An 18,786-nucleotide genomic window follows, 5' to 3' on the forward strand; every position below is an offset into this window, starting at 1 on the left:
GATATTATGATAAATTTCTTTGCAGAAAAATAGTGACTCCATTGGGTTTCAGTTCATGAATATTTTATATGTGTTATCTACTATATAATAACGGGCTTATTCTGTCACGTGTGTCTGTGTGTGTGTGTGTGTGTGTGTGTCAGTCACGAAATTCAAAATGAGGGGTGCGACGGGTCCCCCCCGTCTTTTTTTTTCCCCCAAGCTGGGAGGCTTTAAAATGGGGGGTGAAGGGATCCACCGGCGTCGGATACCTATAGAAGGGGGTGCGACGGGTCCATCGGCGTCGGATACCTATAGAAGGAGGTGCGACGGGTCCATCGGCGCCAGATAGCCTTAGAAGGGGGTGCGACGGGTCCACGGCGTCGGATACCTATAGAAGGGTGTGCGACGGGTCCATCGGCGCCAGATAGCCTTAGAAGGGGGTGCGACGGGTCCATCGGCGCCAGATAGCCTTAGAAGGGGGTGCGACGGGTCCCACGACGTCGGATACCTATAGAAGGGGGTGCGACGGGTCCCACGACGTCGGATACCTATAGAAGGGGGTGCGACGGGTCCCACGACGTCGGATACCTATAGAAGGGGGTGCGACGGGTCCATCGGCGCCAGATAGCCTTAGAAGGGGGTGCGACGGGTCCACGGCGTCGGATACCTATAGAAAGGAGTGCGACGGGTCCATCGGCGCCAGATAGCCTTAGAAGGGGGTGCGACGGATCCATCGGCGCCAGATAGCTATAAAATGAGTTGCAACGAATCCCGCGGCGTCGGATTGGTGCGCCGGCGCCTCATACCTGTAGAAGGGGGTGGGACGGGTCCACCGGCGCCAGATTGGTGCGCTGGCGCCAGATACCTATAGGAGGGGGTGCGACGGGTTCACGGGCGTCAGATTCCTATAGAAGAGGGTGCGACGGGTCCACCGGCGTAGGATACCTATAGAAGAGGGTGCGACGGGTTCGTTGGCGTCGGATTGGTGTGCCGGCGCCAGAGAGCTAGAAAATGGGCTGCAACGGGTCCCACAGCGTCGGATTGGTGCGCCGGTGCCAGAAAGCTAGAAAATGGGGTGCGACGGGTCCCAGGCCGCCGTTGGTGCGCCGGCGCCAGATAGGTATAACGTGGGGTGAGACGGGTCCCGCGGAATCGAAATGGTGCGCAATAACTTCGTGTGCATGTCGCAAAAGATAAATGGTTAAAGCCGTTTCATAACCGTAGCCATTGTGCGCGTTGCTTTTTACCTTCATGACTCCTCCGCGTATCTATTTCTTTCTTCGTTCGTCTCAAGTTGGTAGCATGCCGTTCTCAGAAAGTGAAAACGCGCATGAAAACGGCTGCTTAAATAGTAGCAGGATGTTTATGTGATCTGACGTGGACGGTTATCTTTATCAGTATTAAGATGTCTTTCACGTCATTTTATGTTAAAACATCATTCTGTGAAAACTATTGGGGGAAATCAGGAGGAATATCCATACTTCGAGTAATGCTTTCAAATTGCATCTATATTATTCTGGCATCGAAGGAGTGTTTGAAGCTGATGGTAGAATATTCTCCAAACGTAGAATTGACGCATTTGGTAGGAAAACTCCGTAATCTTTAATCCGTAATTTATAATATAAAGAAGAGAAGGAAAGCGTTGTTTTAAAAACGCAAATCTGATTTTACAGAAAACACCACTACTATGAACTTTCATTGATCAGTGAAGGGGAGCGAAGCTAAAACCAGAAAAAGTCTGAAGTCCGGCTTTAGCCGGACATTCAGACTGGTTTTAAAATAATACATATAAAATATTATATATTTTATTTAAGAAACTGTTAAACGATGGAAACGTCACTACAGCGACTTTCCTGCTTCTTTTTGGCACAAAGCCAGTCATTTTGTTATCACTTTACTTTTCTCTCATTATTACTTATTATTATTATTATTACTATTATTATTATTATTATTATTATTATTATTATTATTATTATTATTATTATTATTATTATTATTATTATTATTATTAGACTTAAAGATTATCGTAGACACAGCTACTTTATGGGGATATCCTTTTATTGTAATGGAAGTCCCGAAAATTAATATACATAAATAAACAACAAACAAGATTTAGAACAATTCTGGTCACAACTAGAATTGTTATAATTACTAGATGTAATTAAATAATAACTAACTATTAATTTTAATAATTAATCGCTACAATTTATGTTTTAATTGAAATAATTAGCTGATTATCAATTATATAATTATTATTGGAGTGTTCAAGTAAAGAAATTACCAAACTGTTTATTTATTAGAATCTCTAGGAATTTCAAAGAGTTTGTAGCTTCTTTCCTGCTGCAGAGTAACACTGTGGATATTTTCATGTGCTATATATCATAATGTGATGAAATATTATGCTACTTAAATGAAAAAAATTATGCTAATTACTGAAGGGGCTCTAACCATCGTTTTACGCGCTAACAATACATACATGGATAGATGAAAGTAATTTTTTTTGTTCAACTTTTTGTTTTAGACGTTAAATAGATGAGAGAACAGCTGAAGTTAGTTGGAATGTCGACAACGTGAGCTCACATGGACTTATAATTCCGGAAAAATGTTCCAACGTATTTGGTCCCCAGGGTTTCTGCTTGAAACTTACTGTCATTTCATATCCTCTAATAATTTCTTCTTTAACGACGCTTTTTTCAGCTTTTATTTGATTCCGTTTTTTCTTCTTCTTTTTTTCTTTTCTTTTCTTTTTTCTTTTCTTCGACGATACTGAAATGATTCTCACAAGAATGTGTTCTTTTCTAACTTAAAAATAAAAATAATCTTTCTCTGCACTCGCTCTTTTACAATGTTCTTGTTCTAGTTGCAACTTATTTACTTTCTGCACAAAACTTCTATACAATATACAAGTTCTTCTATATAGATTCATCACCTCTGCAGTTCTCGTTTTCTAATTCTACAAATAAAAATAAATTTCATATTCTTGTACGAAACGTTTTATTTTCTTGTTTTTTTTTTTTACATCACTTCTCTTCTGATCCCTTCGAGATGTTTTTGAAGAGATTATGTATGAGTTCTTTGCAAGAACTATTTTATGGTTATGAATTAAAACAACCGTGAAAATTGAAATGTCTGCTTCATCCTCACCCTATTCACAAACTACTGTTTTGCCACATTAATCAATCGATTAATATCTTCCACAAATTAAAAAAATGTCATCTTTCAGATACGAGTATTCCTTAATTGCTTTTACTTTGCTTATGCGGTGTCTCCTCCTTCTAAGCGTTCTATTTCAACCTATTCGTTCAGTTTTGGATGCTTCTTGGTGGTGAGTGTTTCTCTGTGTAGAAAAATACTAAAAGCTCTACTCATTCATTTTAGAACTAATAAAAAGCGCGATATTTGAAAAGATTTTATGAGAAACTTGACAAATTATATATTCTTACGCCACAATCAGATACCATCGACTGGTGTTGAGCTAGCTCTGCATAATTATTGTTTTAAGGGGTCTTTTTTTTGCAGGTCATCCGTTGCCCAGCTTTCCACCTCGCTAGCAGGCCAAACTGCGCGACCAGTGTGCTCTTTAAGAGGACTTTCACCGGGTCAGGTCGGGTCCATCCTTTCCTTCTTGTCTCGACACATTTGCATTCAGTTACAATAAAGTCGCAAAAAGTCTCTTTAAGGCAAGGATATGCGACCTTTTCAAGGACCACATGCCTGCTGTCGGCCAAGGAGCGCAAACTGCTATTCAGGTGAACATTGCGATGATTACGGGCCCGCATTTTATTTTAGAAGAGCGGTGCCCAAAGCTCACCTAATTAACCTCTTTCAACGTTCACTAGTGCAAATTCTTTGCACTTTTCTGAAATTGCTTCCCATTTGAGATTCCAAGATCTAAATAGACTAGATCACCGAAAACAACTGAATTTGGGGACTAATCCAATTGTTCACATTGTTTAGGTTTTTTTTGTAATATGGGAAGCGAACTAAAAGAAAAAATATATAAATTTAAGGAGTGTCAATATCAGTTTAAATCGAATAGATGGAACTGTTCGACGCCATACGGTTCCGGAATAGCTGGGCCTATACATAAATTAGGTGAGCGATTTTACGACTGGGTCATATCATTTGATGCGCGGACGGTTGTGATGTTTTAGGAACACGAGAGGCCGCTTTCACATATGCGATTCTCTCTGCAGGAGTTACACACGAGATTGGAAGAAGATGTAAACAAGGTAATTTCTTTTTGGGCAATAGAAAAACTTGGAATTTCTGTCGTGATTTAGTTTTATATTAAAAGCATCACCCCACAAATCTGAGGTGGTGCAGATTTCAGGTGGAGCACTCGTATACGGGATGGGAGACTATGGAGAGGGGGGTGATTCCGTCCATTTCTTCCTAATTGCCGTAAAGAACCGGAAGGCCCGGAAGATGCGGCGCCGCACAAGGCTGGCGCGCTCCAGTCGAACTCCTTGTAAAAAATAGTGCGCCAGAACGCCTGAAGCCGTATCATCCGGGCCGTTTTTTACGCAATTAGGAAGAACTGGACGGAATCACCCCACCCACCTCCCCCCCCCCCCCCCTCCATAGTCTCCCATTCCGTATACGATTACTCCACCTGAAATCCGTACCACCTCAGATTTGTGGAGTGATGCCTTTAAGAAAAATATTATTTTTTTTTTCACAATCATATAAGCCATGCTCATAACTCGCCGAAATTCTAGTTTCTATCGATTGTACTTCTACCGCGCAGGTCTACTTGCGTCATGCGGTTGCTCAGAGGAGGCAAAGCCTAAAAATGTGGCGGATGACTGGACGTGGGGAGGATGCGGGGACAACGTCGATTACGGATATCGATTCTCAAAGTATAGAAAGCATTTTTCTACATCTTCTTTCTTAGTCTTTTATTGGACAAAATGAAGTTTGCCTTTCTCGGTGTCTGAATGAAAGACATCATTAAATCAAAGATAGTGGGATATTTCTTCTCGTCCACTCGATAATCTCATTCATCTATTTGCTTTTTCATTCCCTCGCACTGCTACTCAGTGCCAGGAAGGTTCTCTTCATATTTTTTCTCGAAATTTCCACTTCCAAAATCGTCCGAAATGCAGCAAACCTCTCATTTTGCTACGGTCTTAGTCTAGTTGTCTATGTCCTTTTAGATAAATAAGACTCCCTGGACAAGTATGACAATTACCTTGATATTTGTTTAATGGTGTATTGACCAGTGGTACTTGGGAAAAGATCTATTGCTCATAAGTAGCTCTCGACCGTAATATTCAAATCAGTCCACCTGCTGAAATAAAAGTCTTGCGCAAATTCCGCGCAACGTTATCATTTCTTTATTTATTTGCCATGTTATCATTATTTTTCAAATGTCAAAGATGTAGTTGTCTTTTTTGTATCCATAACTTTCAGTTTTCTTCGTGACTCTTGTAGCTTAACCTCGTCACTGATCAGTGCATTTATTTCACTCAGGACAGTGTCCCACATCTTTTTACTTTTGTCTTTTTTGTTACTTTTGATGTTGCATCCATATCCCATAGTTTTCTTAAAACACTTAACCCACGAATCTGGCTTTAAATCCGTTAACACTTTCAATGTTGTTTGAAGGAATTTTATCGACATTCGAGAGAAGGAAAAGGATCCACGAAGAGATCACGACCAGGGTAGATCTCTAATGAATAGACGCAATAACGAAGCTGGCAGAAAGGTAAAACGTAAAAATATGTAAGGGATTCCCATAAGTATTCAATTATTTCAGTGGCAGAGAAAGAAAACACATTTACTTACATTTTATTTTATCTTTTGTCGATTATTTCCGTCCTTATCCCGGACCTTTTGTCACCTTGCTGGTAGAGTTCCAATCCCCTGTTCTTCTCTTCTTCTTTTCTTCTTAAAATTTCTTTTCTTCCAAAGAGAAATGTGACTCCACATGAGCTCGCATTTCATAGATATTTCTGAAATTTCCATTCCTTAGAGATTGTTCTATCGATCCGAATAAATGAAAATTAGACGGCGTTATGTCTGGAGAATACAAAGGATGTGGTAAAATCTCCCAGTTTAGCTCCGTTAATTTCTTTTAACCTTTGGGATCAATTTCAACCAGTGGTTTTAAGACTCAAACTCAAACTCAAACTATCAAACTCAACACGGCGTCCACTTCGACTCCTATCAGACAAGTCAAAATTATCGCTGAAAATGTTTCTTAAAGGCAGCATTCTACGAATCTGGGGTGGTACGGATTTCAGGCGAAGTATCCGTATACAGGATCGTAAATTATGGGGACCGGTGTGGTTCCGCTCATCTCTCCTGAATCACTGCAAGCAGCCGTCTCCATAATCTACGACCCCGCATATGGATACTCCACCTGAAATCCGCAAAACCTCAGATTTCTGGCATGCTGCCTTTGACAAGCGTTAGCACTCATTGACTTTCAATACGTCTCCATAAGCATCATAAGTTTTATTTGTTGTAGTCGTCACATTAACATTCGATCGAAAATGAAACAGCATGCAATGATGCAAATCAATGCAATGATCCTTCAGTAGGTTGATTGTCCGCCATTTTACAAAGGTGTAATGAAGACGTTCCAATTAATCTTTCTCAAAAGTCAAGCCTACGAGTTGTAATATTGCCATATAAAACACGTCTTTATGCATTTACGCTCTGAACTACACTGAAGCAAATGTTCCTCACTAATAATAATTGGTTACTTATGGGTACTCCAAATATAAGCTTTTAAATCTCCCAGAGTTATGGTCTAGATTCTGAAGCGTCACACAGCACCAAAATGCAAATGTCACGGAGTTTCTGGAGCCTGTAATTTGAAAACATGTTGGATGCAGTTACCAACAATGCGCCAAGTCGGGAATATTTTGCAGAACAAGTACAAGAATGCTATTCGTGTGCAGGTTTTTTTATTTAACACTACTTGTTACAAAGCTACTACGGCACCACCGGTTAACGAAATTAGTTCTACTAGTTGTGCTTTAAGGTTAACTCTCGTGGTAACCTTCAACTTGTTGCTGATCAGCTTCCAAAAGATCCCGGAGGCCGACGCAAAACAAGGGCTTTGCCCACGGATCTTGTCTTTATGGACGACTCACCCGACTACTGCCGGCAAGATCGTGCTGCGGGAACACTGGGGACACAAGGACGAGTCTGCAGGTAAGTGTTGGTGGTTGCGCTTGTGTTAAGAAAGCAGAAGCGTACAATGTGATAGTGAACTATACGCTTCTGCACATGGACGCATCTGCCGCAGCTGGTCCCCTCTTTCTCCTTTTTTGCATACTCACACACGCACTTGCAAATATAAGCACAAGGTGTACTATAGTAGAGTCAAAACGATATGAAGCACGGTGCACTTGCGTAAACGGTTGCTCTCGAAGCGGTACGCTAGAGCGCAGCAGTTAGGATCGAGCGAGGAACCCTGCTCCCATCGTTCATTTCTGCGATTCGCGATTGCGATCTCACTTGGATTCCAACCGCCTCGTATACCCTGTATCCACCGCGCCATACTTCATGTCGTTTTGACTATTGCTCCACTGGCCGCTTCGAGCGCGGCCGTTTGTGTAACTACACCGAGCTTCATGTGTTTTGATCCAACTACATCAAGAAAACTAAATCACATCAGTACTGAGGTCATTAGTCGAAATCTAAGAGCAAGAGGACCTCTTTGATACGTTTTAAAAATTTCATTTCGGAGATGTTGCAGAAATGTTAAACAGATAACTACTGACCATTTGAATATTCCCTTTTCGCAAGGACAGAAAAAAGTCTTATTATGGCGAGGCCTATTCGTTTAGATTCAACTTTCACTGTCTTTAGTTTGTTCGAACAGTGGCTGAGCTGTGCCAAGCGGGAAAAGTGTCGTAAGCAGCTAATTCCACGTATTTTCACACCAAATTGTCTTGATCCTGACTATAGATGTGAAGCGTGGCAGTAAACTTTGTATTCGCTCATGGTTGCTTCCGCTTTTTTCAGACGAGGATCCGATGGTCCGGACGGTTGTGATTCGTTGTGTTGTGGACGAGGCTACAACACGTACACCGTTGAAGAAACCACAAAATGCAACTGCAAATTCGAATGGTGCTGCAAGGTGGTGTGCCAGATGTGCACAAACACGACACAAGTCGATATTTGTAAATAAGACATTGTCTTGTCAAATTGAAAAGTTAATTCTTAATTTGTAACTAAACTTATTTCTACACCAGCGCGTATGATCTTCTGAGCGTTTGGGCTGGTTTATCGCTTCAGAAACCAATGTTAGTTGATTTTTTTGTCGCGTAATTTGTCCCTATATGTATTTCCCCATGACAAGTAGTATGACCTCAAATTCGCTAGACTTTTGTATATATAGGTATTATATCTATATATCTAATTTTAACTTGCAGTATTCATAAAGTGACCTCTTAACTGCTTTACTCTGCCCTCCAATATAACCTACATTTCCTCACTGCATGTTATGCAATGAATTGCAATTCTTAGCAGATTTCTATTGTTTTCAATTCGTTATTAGTACCCCACATCCGATCACTTGTCGTTCTGTTTCACTCGATCAAAAAATAATAATTCGAAACTATGTTTTTATTCCAATGAATTTCTCCTGAGCCAGTTCATATTGCAATGGGAATACTGCTAGGTGAAAGTCAAGCGTAGATTCGCGTTAGGAATATTACAAGTAGCTGGCACCAGTGCCTCCTTCCACGGGTAAGAAATCCCTTAAAACATCAGAGATGTTCAAAGTGTGAGCAATAAGCTAGCATGAAATCTTCTACTGCAATTTCGTGATCGTCAAGCTTTTGTAACGTACATGTTGGCCTATACAATGACTTGCGGGGCTTGAAAGGCTTGGTTGGCGCTATGGCGATTTCGAACCGTCGACTGTGCGGCCGGCCACTGCTGACATCTTACCTACTGCTCCTCACCGTCCCAGTATCGCAATAATGCCATTCGAAATAAGTATGGATACATTGAATATATAGATTTAAATATTGTCATGAGCAATGTGATTAGGTCTTCTATTTCATTGGGAAAGTGGATGTATCTATCACTCAAGACACCGGGCACGTACTTTCAAAAACTTTACTTTTGTCGGAATCTTGAGTAATTCTGGTACCGATCAGTCACAAAGAAAACTACGCTAGCTATTAAAATTGTTTTTGATGTTTGCATACGAAGAGAACACTCTCAGCAAGAATACGTTCATGTTGTGCATGGAAGTTTCTAAATGATGGTCAAAATCAGAGCAAATCACTTTGCAGTAAGCACTACAATCTTTTTGACTTAAAAGACGGCGAATATGTTGCAGGTCTAAAAAAAGTAATATCTACGGGATTTCAGCTAAAATATTAATTTTTACAAAAAATCACCAGCATTAAACATGTGTCACTTGGTTAATAGGATATTTGTTCTTTATCAGTGTTATTTGAGAAGATTCAACTTCATTGATTTCCAGGATTCGGAATAACTATTGGAAGCACTGATCTTTCAAAGTTCATTCTAATTCATGACTGCGTCGGCCGACTATAATGGTAGTTGTGTTGGTGTGTCCATCACTACTGTATGTACATAGGTCGTAGCAAGATAACGGATAAAGAGCAGGGAAAAGACGTAGAAGTGTGTTAAGGTGCAGCTGTCATAACCATGGAGACTCCTTAACGTTTCTTGTTTAATGTACGAATCAATTCACACTTTTTCGTGTTTCCGTGGTACACTATTAACCTTAGTGGTATCACTTTCCAGTGGGAACACAAAGGTGGCCGTCGCAGGCTCCTTCTACGTGCCTTCTGACGCCGGCGCACCAGTCTGTTCTACGTTGGGCCCCATCTCACCTCGTCTCATTGCTTCATGGTTCTGTTGCACTGATCTGACGTCTCAACTTGCCTCATTGCTTTCTGGCGTCGGTGCGCCAATCTGATGCCATTAGGCAGTCTCCTCATGTCATCGCCCCTTTGCGAGGATGCACCAATTTGACGCCGTTGAACAAGGTCTACTCTTTCTTACCCTGATACTTATCACGGCCATTACATTACGGTTACCATGTTCGTTATCGGCAGATGGGTAGAGTGCACAAAAATCAATAAGATCGACATTAGTGGATCCCAAGTAAAAAATGCCTATCATACTTACATACAAACATAACAAGATGCATACATAGATACAAACAGATTTTCTGCTTTGTTTATATAGATTTCTTGAGGGTAGGTCACTTCAATTTGACCTCGTTAGCATTCTCGTGGTGGTGGTGTTCTTTGCGACAGAAGGGATGACTCTGCTGGTAAGTTCTAACGCTATATCGACTTTCTTCACATGTGGAATGTTGTAATCCTTCACATTGCGATGCTAAAGAAATAAGTTCAGTTCTGATGCATGCAAAACGTTTCTTCCATCCTTCTTTCTCACCAATATGAAAAGTGAACAGAAGCTGCTAGTAATATGACTTTCAAGAATCATCAGCTTATGTAGAGCAGTAGGAGATTTTTGTAAATAGTCCGGTTAAAGTGGATGCAGTTCAGCAGCAATCATATCGAACCACTATAAGAATCATATTAGATGACTGCATTGAAGAGCGCACTTTGGTTGTAAACGGCTCCTCTAGTGCGTGACGTGAACAAGACAGTATCTTGTCAATTTTTGAGATGCGAGCAAAAATTGCAACTGAAAAAGTGACAGATATGTGAGACTCCACGGCAAATGAAGACAGTTTACATTGGTACCCAAGTAATCATGGAATTCTCTTGCACATCGGCAAGACATGACAAAATTTGACGGGCATAACAAAATTTGACTTTTGCAGTACATTGTTTGGTACACATTGGCGAAATTTTCCAGAATTTTTTGGATCGTATTTGTTATCGTGTTATTGTTATATTTGTTATCAATCAGAGAATATTTCTTATTGTGTTCAGACGCGAATCATGGTTCTTCAACAAGTAGCAATGAATGTTTATGCGCAAGGAGATTTGGTATCTGCTATAGTGGTGAGGCTGCGATTTAAGTGTTTTCTCAAAGTTTCACCTAGTTAACAACAAAGAACGAAGAACATCCGACTATTGCTTTAATTTCTACTTAACAGTATTTCGGCGCTAGAGTGTTACAATTAAAGGGTAATTAAATCGCGTTTTGTGCTGTTAAGTAAACTTCAACGCACTTTTGATAAAGAGTCACTTTATCCTTGCTTCCGAATTCTCCATGCATTTCAACCTGCATGTTGGTATCTCACAATCAACTACAGGTGATGAAAATATGTTGGATATGTACTTATTAGAATTCTGCTGTCCAACGTCTAACCAGTTCGGCTTTCTAACGCGCCTATTCGTGGATGCCGTGTTCTGCAAGATAATAAACCTCGGTGGTCCTTCTATTTCCTATTTGCGCACTTCTAATGGATCTGTTAATTCTATGAGAGTCTCGTTAAAGGCAGTATAACACGAAACTGACGATATTAGGACCTCTGCGGGACAATATAGAATTTAAGCCCTAGGTTACGAGTATGAGCGTGGTCATGCTCAATCTTCTCTAGTCGTCCAGTAAACTACGTGAGAACAGCCTTAATTCCTGCGGGACACTTTGCCACCCCTTGTGCACGCTTCGTCTTCCTTCCTCAGAATAATATTCACTTGTTCTACTTAAATGGACTCCTGAGAAGGCTTTATTGATTTTCAACAACTCGCTGGAAGCACAAGCGAATTCTATACTGTCTCACAAGGACATCTCCAATTTCGTGAGGGTGCCTTAGAAATGACGAATATTAAACCTGTCCGCAGCAACATTCGTCCATCAGAAAGAAAATTGTCTACGAACGTCTCTGTAATTCTCGCGTTTTTCTCTTAACTGGGCATAAACTATAGCGAAACATTTTTACCGACGCAGGGTGGAAAAGAACGGAAAATGAGGCGCAAATTTGGAAATAGTGTCCCTGATAGCTGCACAAACTATGATATGATATGATGTTGCATCCTCGGTAAAGACGTGCACTGATCTCTCACACAATGTGCAGAGGACCCCTGGACCCCTTTTCCTTTTGTTTCTTTGTTTTTGGGGTTACTTTCTCTTCCAATTCTCGATTAGAACAAACGCTAATCATGCAGAATCACAAAAAATGACAAAAGTTGATTCCTTACGAACTATGATACAGAGTCGTCGTGTTACCATCCGTTCTACGCGGACTGTGTGTGTATTATTTTCCGAGACCATTCTATTTAGTTCGACAGTACTTCAAGAAAAAAATCTTTTTTTTTTTTGCTTCAGCTATTTCGTCACGGTGCAAGAGCTCCAGTTGCACAATATACGGATGAAAAAATCAGAGCTAAATTCCCAAATGGACTAGGACAGTTGACAGCTGTTAGTATTCAAATGTATTGCTTCATTTTAAAATCTTATGGATTTTATTTTGTGTAGAAACTGTCTTCCCGTCTTGGAGGATAGCGAATCTAAGAAATTTGGCTAAAATAATGCATTAATGTTTGGTATTTCGTTGTTTGGTATTTTACTCCTCAAATAACCTGTAGAAAAAGAATCCTACCTCTGGTTAACGATACTTCGAGTATCTACATACCTATGCACATATTCACTGGGTTTTTTAGGAAGGCATTCAAGGAAACCGTGCACTTGGCAGGTATCTTGAGGAAAGATATGTGACAGGCACTCATTTTCTACGCGTACCATTGCTACAGCGAGAAGTGGGTGCTTCTTTTTAATCCGGCTTTACAAGAATTTAAGACTAATCAGTTTCCACAGGTGTATTTCCGAAGCAAATCGAATGATCGCTGCTTAATATCGGGATTGACGGTGGGATCGCTTATGTTCTCATCTGGCGTGAAACCTGCAATGAGTGCTGTCTCCATGTACTCTTATGAACAAGGAGAAGATGTGTGAACTTTTTTTTTCTTTTTACGTGGAGAAATGTCTATTACAGATGAATTAATATACTCTGCTTAGTTACTTGATCATCCGAGAGGCTGTCGCTACGAAATGAGCAAACTAAGAAGTATTTGTAATAAGGAACCAGATCCACACATCACGGTATTATATCTAATCTCATTTTATTCTCCAAGGAAGTGGAGAAGCAGAAGATGTTCCGAGACACAAAAAAAAATTGCAGTGGCCAGCCTTCGAAGCCTTCGTATTTGAGTGCCTGGGCCTCAAAAGCACGTTGTTCACGGAACCAGGGTCGTTTGCGCGGGCCGAATCTATGATTAATGAGGTGAAGAAATCGGTTTGCAACATCAATAAAACCAAATTGGTTATTACAGACTTACTATTTTGCTAGTCTGTGAATTCTTTTTTGCTTAGTTTTCGCTTTGACTTACTTGACTTTACTGGCGGGTAGGTGTTACGGCGTAATGCGGCTGACCGCATCTTAGCCGAGGTTCATCCTTGAACGTATTCGAGCCCACCCTGTTCAAACTTCAGCTGGATTTCGAATAGAATCTATCCGTTCGTCGCTGTTTCACAAGCGACGTAACTTTACTTCTCGACTGAACTCCTTGTCAAAGCCAAATGTCCTCATATCTTCCTTCACTATCTCAGTCCAAAACTTTCTTTTACGTACGGGTGGTCTTGTCCAGTTTGGGTCTGGGAGCATCCTTAAGGCTACTCGGGCGAAGGTCTCCTTATAATGTGACCAAGAAAGCGAAGACGGTTTTCTTTGGCTACTTTAGAGAGAGAGGCAAAATGTTGATGTTTTCCTCGCGTCATCCGCCGTTACATCATATCCACTTCCGAGTAGAATTCTATATTATGGCACACCATTGGCCAAAATAAGCCAAGCATCAGTTTAAACAGCTCCCTTTCCATGCTTCGAGTCGAGCTTCTCCAACATCGTTGACGGCGCCGTTCATCATAATAGGACAAATTGCGGGTAGGTAGGTCCCGCAACGGCCCTTTGTCACACTCCAGTTCCCACTTCTAATGTTGCAGTACATCCAGCCAGTGTTCGAACTCACCAGTATTCATGTCGTTTATTAGGCGTAAAGATTTTCCTGGAACTCCATCGGCGCAAAGCGCATTGGGAAGACGATCTCTGTGAAAAGAGTCGAAAGCGTCTTCGAAGTCCAAAGGAACTAACTGTAGAGGTTTCGAATACCACTGCCACACTTCAATCACTCTCCTCACAATAAACACCTGATCAGTCGTCGATCGACCAGAACAGATGCCGGCTTGCTCGCTGTGGGTGGTTTGTTCGCGATGTCAGCTTGGTCGATCCATGATTATTCGTATTGAATATTCCATATTGAACGGATGATCTTAGTCATCTCATAAAGGAGGAAGAAATTTTAGCATTTCTGCACTAGATCATCGTCTCCGTCAGACTTGCTCTTCTTCATTTCTTGAATACAGACCAGAACTTCCGACTCCGTCGGTGGCTTTTTGGTGTATGACTGTCTTTGGGCGTGCACGAGTTCAGAGACTGACGGCACCTGTCGGTTAAGCAAAGTGCTGAAATGTTCCCCCTAGTTATGCAAGGTTGATTCCCCGTCAACGACTCCGCTGGCACTGTTCAAGACAGGCGAACACCCTTTCGTCTTGCTCCTATACTGCATTAGCAGAGTATAGGCTTTTCTCGGGTCCTTTTCCTCCCACGCCTTCTCGAACTCCTTCGTTCTTGACGACCATTTGTTCTCACCTTTCAGATGACGATGGCACCTCCTTGTCAGACGCTTCTCCTGGCTGAATTCACCTGTAGTGCGGGCAACACATACAGAATTGTACGTGGATATTGTCTCCGCATAGGCAAAAGTTCTTCCTCCGAGAGAAACCGAGAGATTTTTCCTTGCAGCGTCCCGTATGCATTTAGTGGAAGAGTCTGTGTCATCCACTTTATTCTTGTTCCGTAATCCAATGTTCATTGAAACTCGTTGGCGAAACTTCTTTCTGCATTCCTCGTCTTTCACTCCTCGTTTTTGCCAAGTCGGACTTGATGTTGGATACCTTTTCTTTAACTGTACTATAAAGTTGAGAAGAAGTGTGCGGTGGTCGGAATCGAATGCGACGTCCCACACAGATCTATTTCAGTTCATCATAAAGCACTTCTTCGTTGAAGTCCTCACCGGTATCCGTAGGTGCGTGAGCACTTACGATCCAGAGTTCAAGTCCTCTACGATCTCGCAATCGTACAAAGGCACCTCTTGACGACATTGCACCTAACTTTTCCACCGCAGTAGATGGTGTAATTGGCGATACTGATGAGAGAACGATCCCTGGTGCGTGTTTCTTGCAATGCAGCAAACAGTTCATGCAGATATCGCAGATGTTTGGATAGAGCGGCTTGCTGGACCTCATTCGACAGCGACCGGCAGTTCAATTTTACGAGACGGATCTCTGTTGCCAAAGATTCCATGTTTAGCATTCGACCTTTCAGGAAATGGGCTCTGGTGCTGGACGATAGCACCTTTTTGCAGTGTATGGGAAGAGTTTACCATAAAACAGTGCAGGTAATATAGCTCGTACGCTCCCAAGGCTACAGTTATTATTATTATTTCTCGGAAGAAGATTGTACCTGGTGTTCTTCAAACGTCCGCTATAACAACACTGCTTCCTTCAACTTTTTTCTTCCTTCATTTTTCGGAGCTACAGAGTAGTGTTGTTCTGCAGAAAAATATTGGCAATGTGCTCTTTTCTCACCATGTTTTCTGATGCACGCCTGCCTACAGTGACCTATTATTTTGTTGAGCAGATTCCTTCGTATTTTTTAGAGATGTTTTAACGTCAAAACAAAAGTTTGGCAAGGAGAGTAAAAGTCATTGTAAAGCCTGAGTTTAGTACTTTAAAATGGGCTTAAATAAATGAAATATTTTGAACGGAAATAACAGAACCACCAATAAAAAATCTGAATAATTGCTTCTTTATCACTGTGAAATTACTTTGTTACTACACTATTATTACTATACATTACCGAATTATACCACCGGGGTCGCATATACAAGTCTGATTGCTACCTGCTCGTGGTGCCCCTACTTTTACTAAACGCAGCAGCTAGGCAGTCGACTGCACCCGTTGGAAACGTAGCAGCTATATAACTTGCACAGCTATATGGCGCAAGATTCCCATGCATTGCAAAAAGGTCCTGTCGTCCAACACATCGCCAAGAGCCATAACCTGAAAGGTCAACTGCCTAAAGAGAGCAGTGAAGCTTTTGCAACAACTATTCGTTTCGAAACGCTGAACTGCGAAGCACTGTCGAGAGAAAACCAGTAAACTTCTCCCCCCTGACTAGGCTCCTACGATATCTGTGTGCCGCTTGCAAGAAACATGCATCAGAGATCGGCCCGTCATCAGTATCGGTACTTCCACCGTTTTCCTACTGACTTTGGTATTTTTTATCGCTCTGACTGTTCCTGTTGTTTTTGTGGTTGTCTTCTTTTTATATACGTTATCACTCCATAGACCTTTAGTGTGTCATTTCCAATTTCTGAAAGATTGACAATTTCTCTTTCCTTTCATGCCAAAATCAGTAGAATTAGTCAGCAGATTTACTTCATTTCAATCAAAGCTTTGACAGTTATTTTGACAGCTAAGGAGAGATCATTTGGCGGATACCCTTGATTATTTCAGGACAAGAATGGAATTTATGAAGGCGACGAAGAGTTTGCGAAAATAAGAGATGAACTTTATACACTATACCAAAAAGTATGGTTCTTTCGAACAACCTTAAGTTTGCTTCTTCGAAGTAATCCATTACGTTTTCATGTATACGCCTACAATATTGGAGAAGGTGATCCTAATATGCTGAAGTTGAAGCAAGGGAAACTACTTCACACCATTATTAACCTCATCAAACAGCAAAAGATTGAGCACGAAAAGAACGGTGTAGTCAAAAAACAGAAGTTTACCGCATTCTCAACAGTAGGTTTCTCTCAATATTAGCGTATTCACGCTTACCATTAGGAATTTCAAATCTGAAGCTTTCTTCTCTAACGTTGTGCAGGCACGCACTTGAGGTGCTCATGAAAGACTCTTTGATCCGCTAAGCGAATTCTTCAAAGGAACCGTTTCGCCAAAGCTTCGACTGATTTGCTGAGTCAACCAGAAATAACTCGAGAAAAAGGAACCTGAATGCAGCCTGACCCTATCATAAAAAAAGAGGCTGATTTGAAATGGATGTACAAAAACCGGAAATCATTTTTGTAAACATCTCCAAACAAGTTTTGTAAAACAGAACATTTCTATAAAATCTAAGAAAAAGCCAGCCAAATTTTCTGCTGTCACCTGGGAAAAAATAGATCTTCGGTACTTCCGCAACTAATACGCCGCCGAGGTCGCATAACCTATTACCGGTCCGATTATCGACTACGCTACATTCGACTTTATACCTTTTAAATTACTTCAAATCGTAGTTGTAATATATATATATATATATATATATATATATAATATAATATGCTATATATAATATGCTATATATATATATATATATATATATATATATATATATATATACATATATAAAGCAATCTTTTCTAGACATCCGCTCAGTAATCCTTATTGATCGACTATTATATTACTTGCCTGCCGTTTTCGAATTGATCGAGCTGGTGCAGGTCATTTCTTCATTTGTCTTGATCGCGTGCAAGGCTGCTCTCTGTCTTCTTTCTTTGCAAAGAACACTAAGAATATCATGTCTTTATTTACAAGACTTTATGAAGAGATCTATTCAGGCGATCTTTCATTAGTCTATCATGTATTCCGCATCGCACAGAATCCAGTCACTCACGGTTGCCGTTGGATCAGCTGAAACAGGCCGCATCACGGGCCGGTCCATTTTATTTTACTTTTCTTAGCAAATGTGATAGCACTCTGATTTCCGATCGTTGACACAATTACAGAGCACTACGGTAGTATAGAACTTCAAATCCCCTTCTCCGCTTCGTTAAACGGGACACTCCAAGCATCATCCTTTCAAAAAACATGGATTTAATCATTCCATGCAATAAGCCTTCCGCTACGAAACACTTTCCACAAACATAGAATTATTTCTCTAAATGCTCTTCCTACAAAGCTGCTAACGATTTTCTAAACTCAGGAATGTTCATACAATCCGAGCATTTTTAAGCATGAATGTTACTAAATTCACGTGTAAACTGCTGGAACTGCGCAATATCCACTTAACCTTTTAGATGCAATTATATTTTTTCATCTTCCGCTAAAAGATTTCGTTCAGCGTATCGAAAGCGTATATCGAACCTCTAAAGTCCTTTCCTCGTCTTTTTGATGAACATATGCTCTGTTCTCAGTTTTTTTTCGTTGGTTTTTTTTGTCTATTACTCTAGATAGCTAGCCAGTCCATCCGCTACACCTGCATCATTTCTCGCTCGAGAGCTGATAATGGAATGCGTTACCCGGTTAAGACGAATGCCGGCCCCTGGCTTTTTAGTTGTGCTCTTATAAAAATACTCTAAACATTTTAAGCAAGATTGGATACTACAAGCTGTTCTGAATGGAATTGGAGCGGCTCAACAAGCTATTGGCGAAACCATTCCCGAGTACAACGCCCTGATAATTTTTGAGCTGAAAAAGTTTCACAATGGATATGGCATTCAGGTAACAACTCCCTTCGCAAAGGCAAAAGTCAGGCTACTTTCATAATACTTCTTAACCAGGTCTTTTACAAGAAGGACACGAAGAATGTCGAGGAAGACATAACTAAAGCTGTTCGTCGGTGTAATTCTTCACCTTGCCCGTTTGAAATATTTATTGGTTGCTGCGATGACTACATTACCGATAATCCACTCGACATATGTGAAAAGGAATACGCCTAGTCAAAACTTTTTTACATAGCTAGTAGTTTTTTTTTGTAATTAT

The 18,786-nt window shown here is 40.8% G+C and overlaps 3 protein-coding genes across 5 annotated transcripts; 1 reads left to right on the forward strand and 2 right to left on the reverse strand.

Annotated features, from left to right (window-relative positions):
- Positions 1–3,239: 3,239 nt before the first annotated feature.
- On the forward strand, positions 3,240–18,743 carry RB195_000020 (uncharacterized protein; the record flags this gene model as incomplete). Of its 3 annotated transcripts, XM_064196147.1 has the most annotated exons (19): positions 3,240–3,307; positions 3,502–3,586; positions 3,663–3,731; positions 3,993–4,077; positions 4,137–4,214; positions 4,733–4,844; positions 5,593–5,692; positions 6,747–6,893; positions 6,977–7,149; positions 7,966–8,080; positions 10,893–10,964; positions 12,235–12,327; positions 12,570–12,665; positions 12,724–12,855; positions 12,925–13,008; positions 13,088–13,189; positions 16,540–16,614; positions 18,394–18,525; positions 18,585–18,743. In XM_064196147.1, the coding sequence occupies 19 exons, from the start codon at positions 3,240–3,242 to the stop codon at positions 18,741–18,743; spliced, it is 1,977 nt and encodes a 658-aa protein (XP_064052028.1). The 3 variants fall into 3 exon arrangements, with proteins under 3 accessions (XP_064052028.1, XP_013299135.2, XP_064052029.1); XM_013443681.2 differs by lacking the exons at positions 10,893–10,964; positions 12,235–12,327; positions 12,570–12,665; ... (4 more) ...; positions 18,394–18,525; positions 18,585–18,743 and having other exon boundaries at positions 7,966–8,131; XM_064196148.1 differs by lacking the exons at positions 3,240–3,307; positions 3,502–3,586; positions 3,663–3,731; ... (5 more) ...; positions 6,977–7,149; positions 7,966–8,080 and adding an exon at positions 10,250–10,261 and having other exon boundaries at positions 16,540–16,830.
- RB195_000021 (uncharacterized protein) lies at positions 14,439–14,834 on the reverse strand (the record flags this gene model as incomplete). Its single annotated transcript, XM_064196149.1, has 1 exon — positions 14,439–14,834. One exon carries the CDS (start codon positions 14,832–14,834, stop codon positions 14,439–14,441), a length of 396 nt encoding a protein of 131 aa, XP_064052030.1.
- RB195_000022 (uncharacterized protein) lies at positions 14,992–15,267 on the reverse strand (the record flags this gene model as incomplete). Its single annotated transcript, XM_064196150.1, has 1 exon — positions 14,992–15,267. One exon carries the CDS (start codon positions 15,265–15,267, stop codon positions 14,992–14,994), a length of 276 nt encoding a protein of 91 aa, XP_064052031.1.
- Positions 18,744–18,786: the final 43 nt, after the last annotated feature.

This window comes from Necator americanus, chromosome IV (genome assembly GCF_031761385.1).
Source record: "Necator americanus strain Aroian chromosome IV, whole genome shotgun sequence".
NCBI lineage: Eukaryota > Metazoa > Nematoda > Chromadorea > Rhabditida > Ancylostomatidae > Necator > Necator americanus.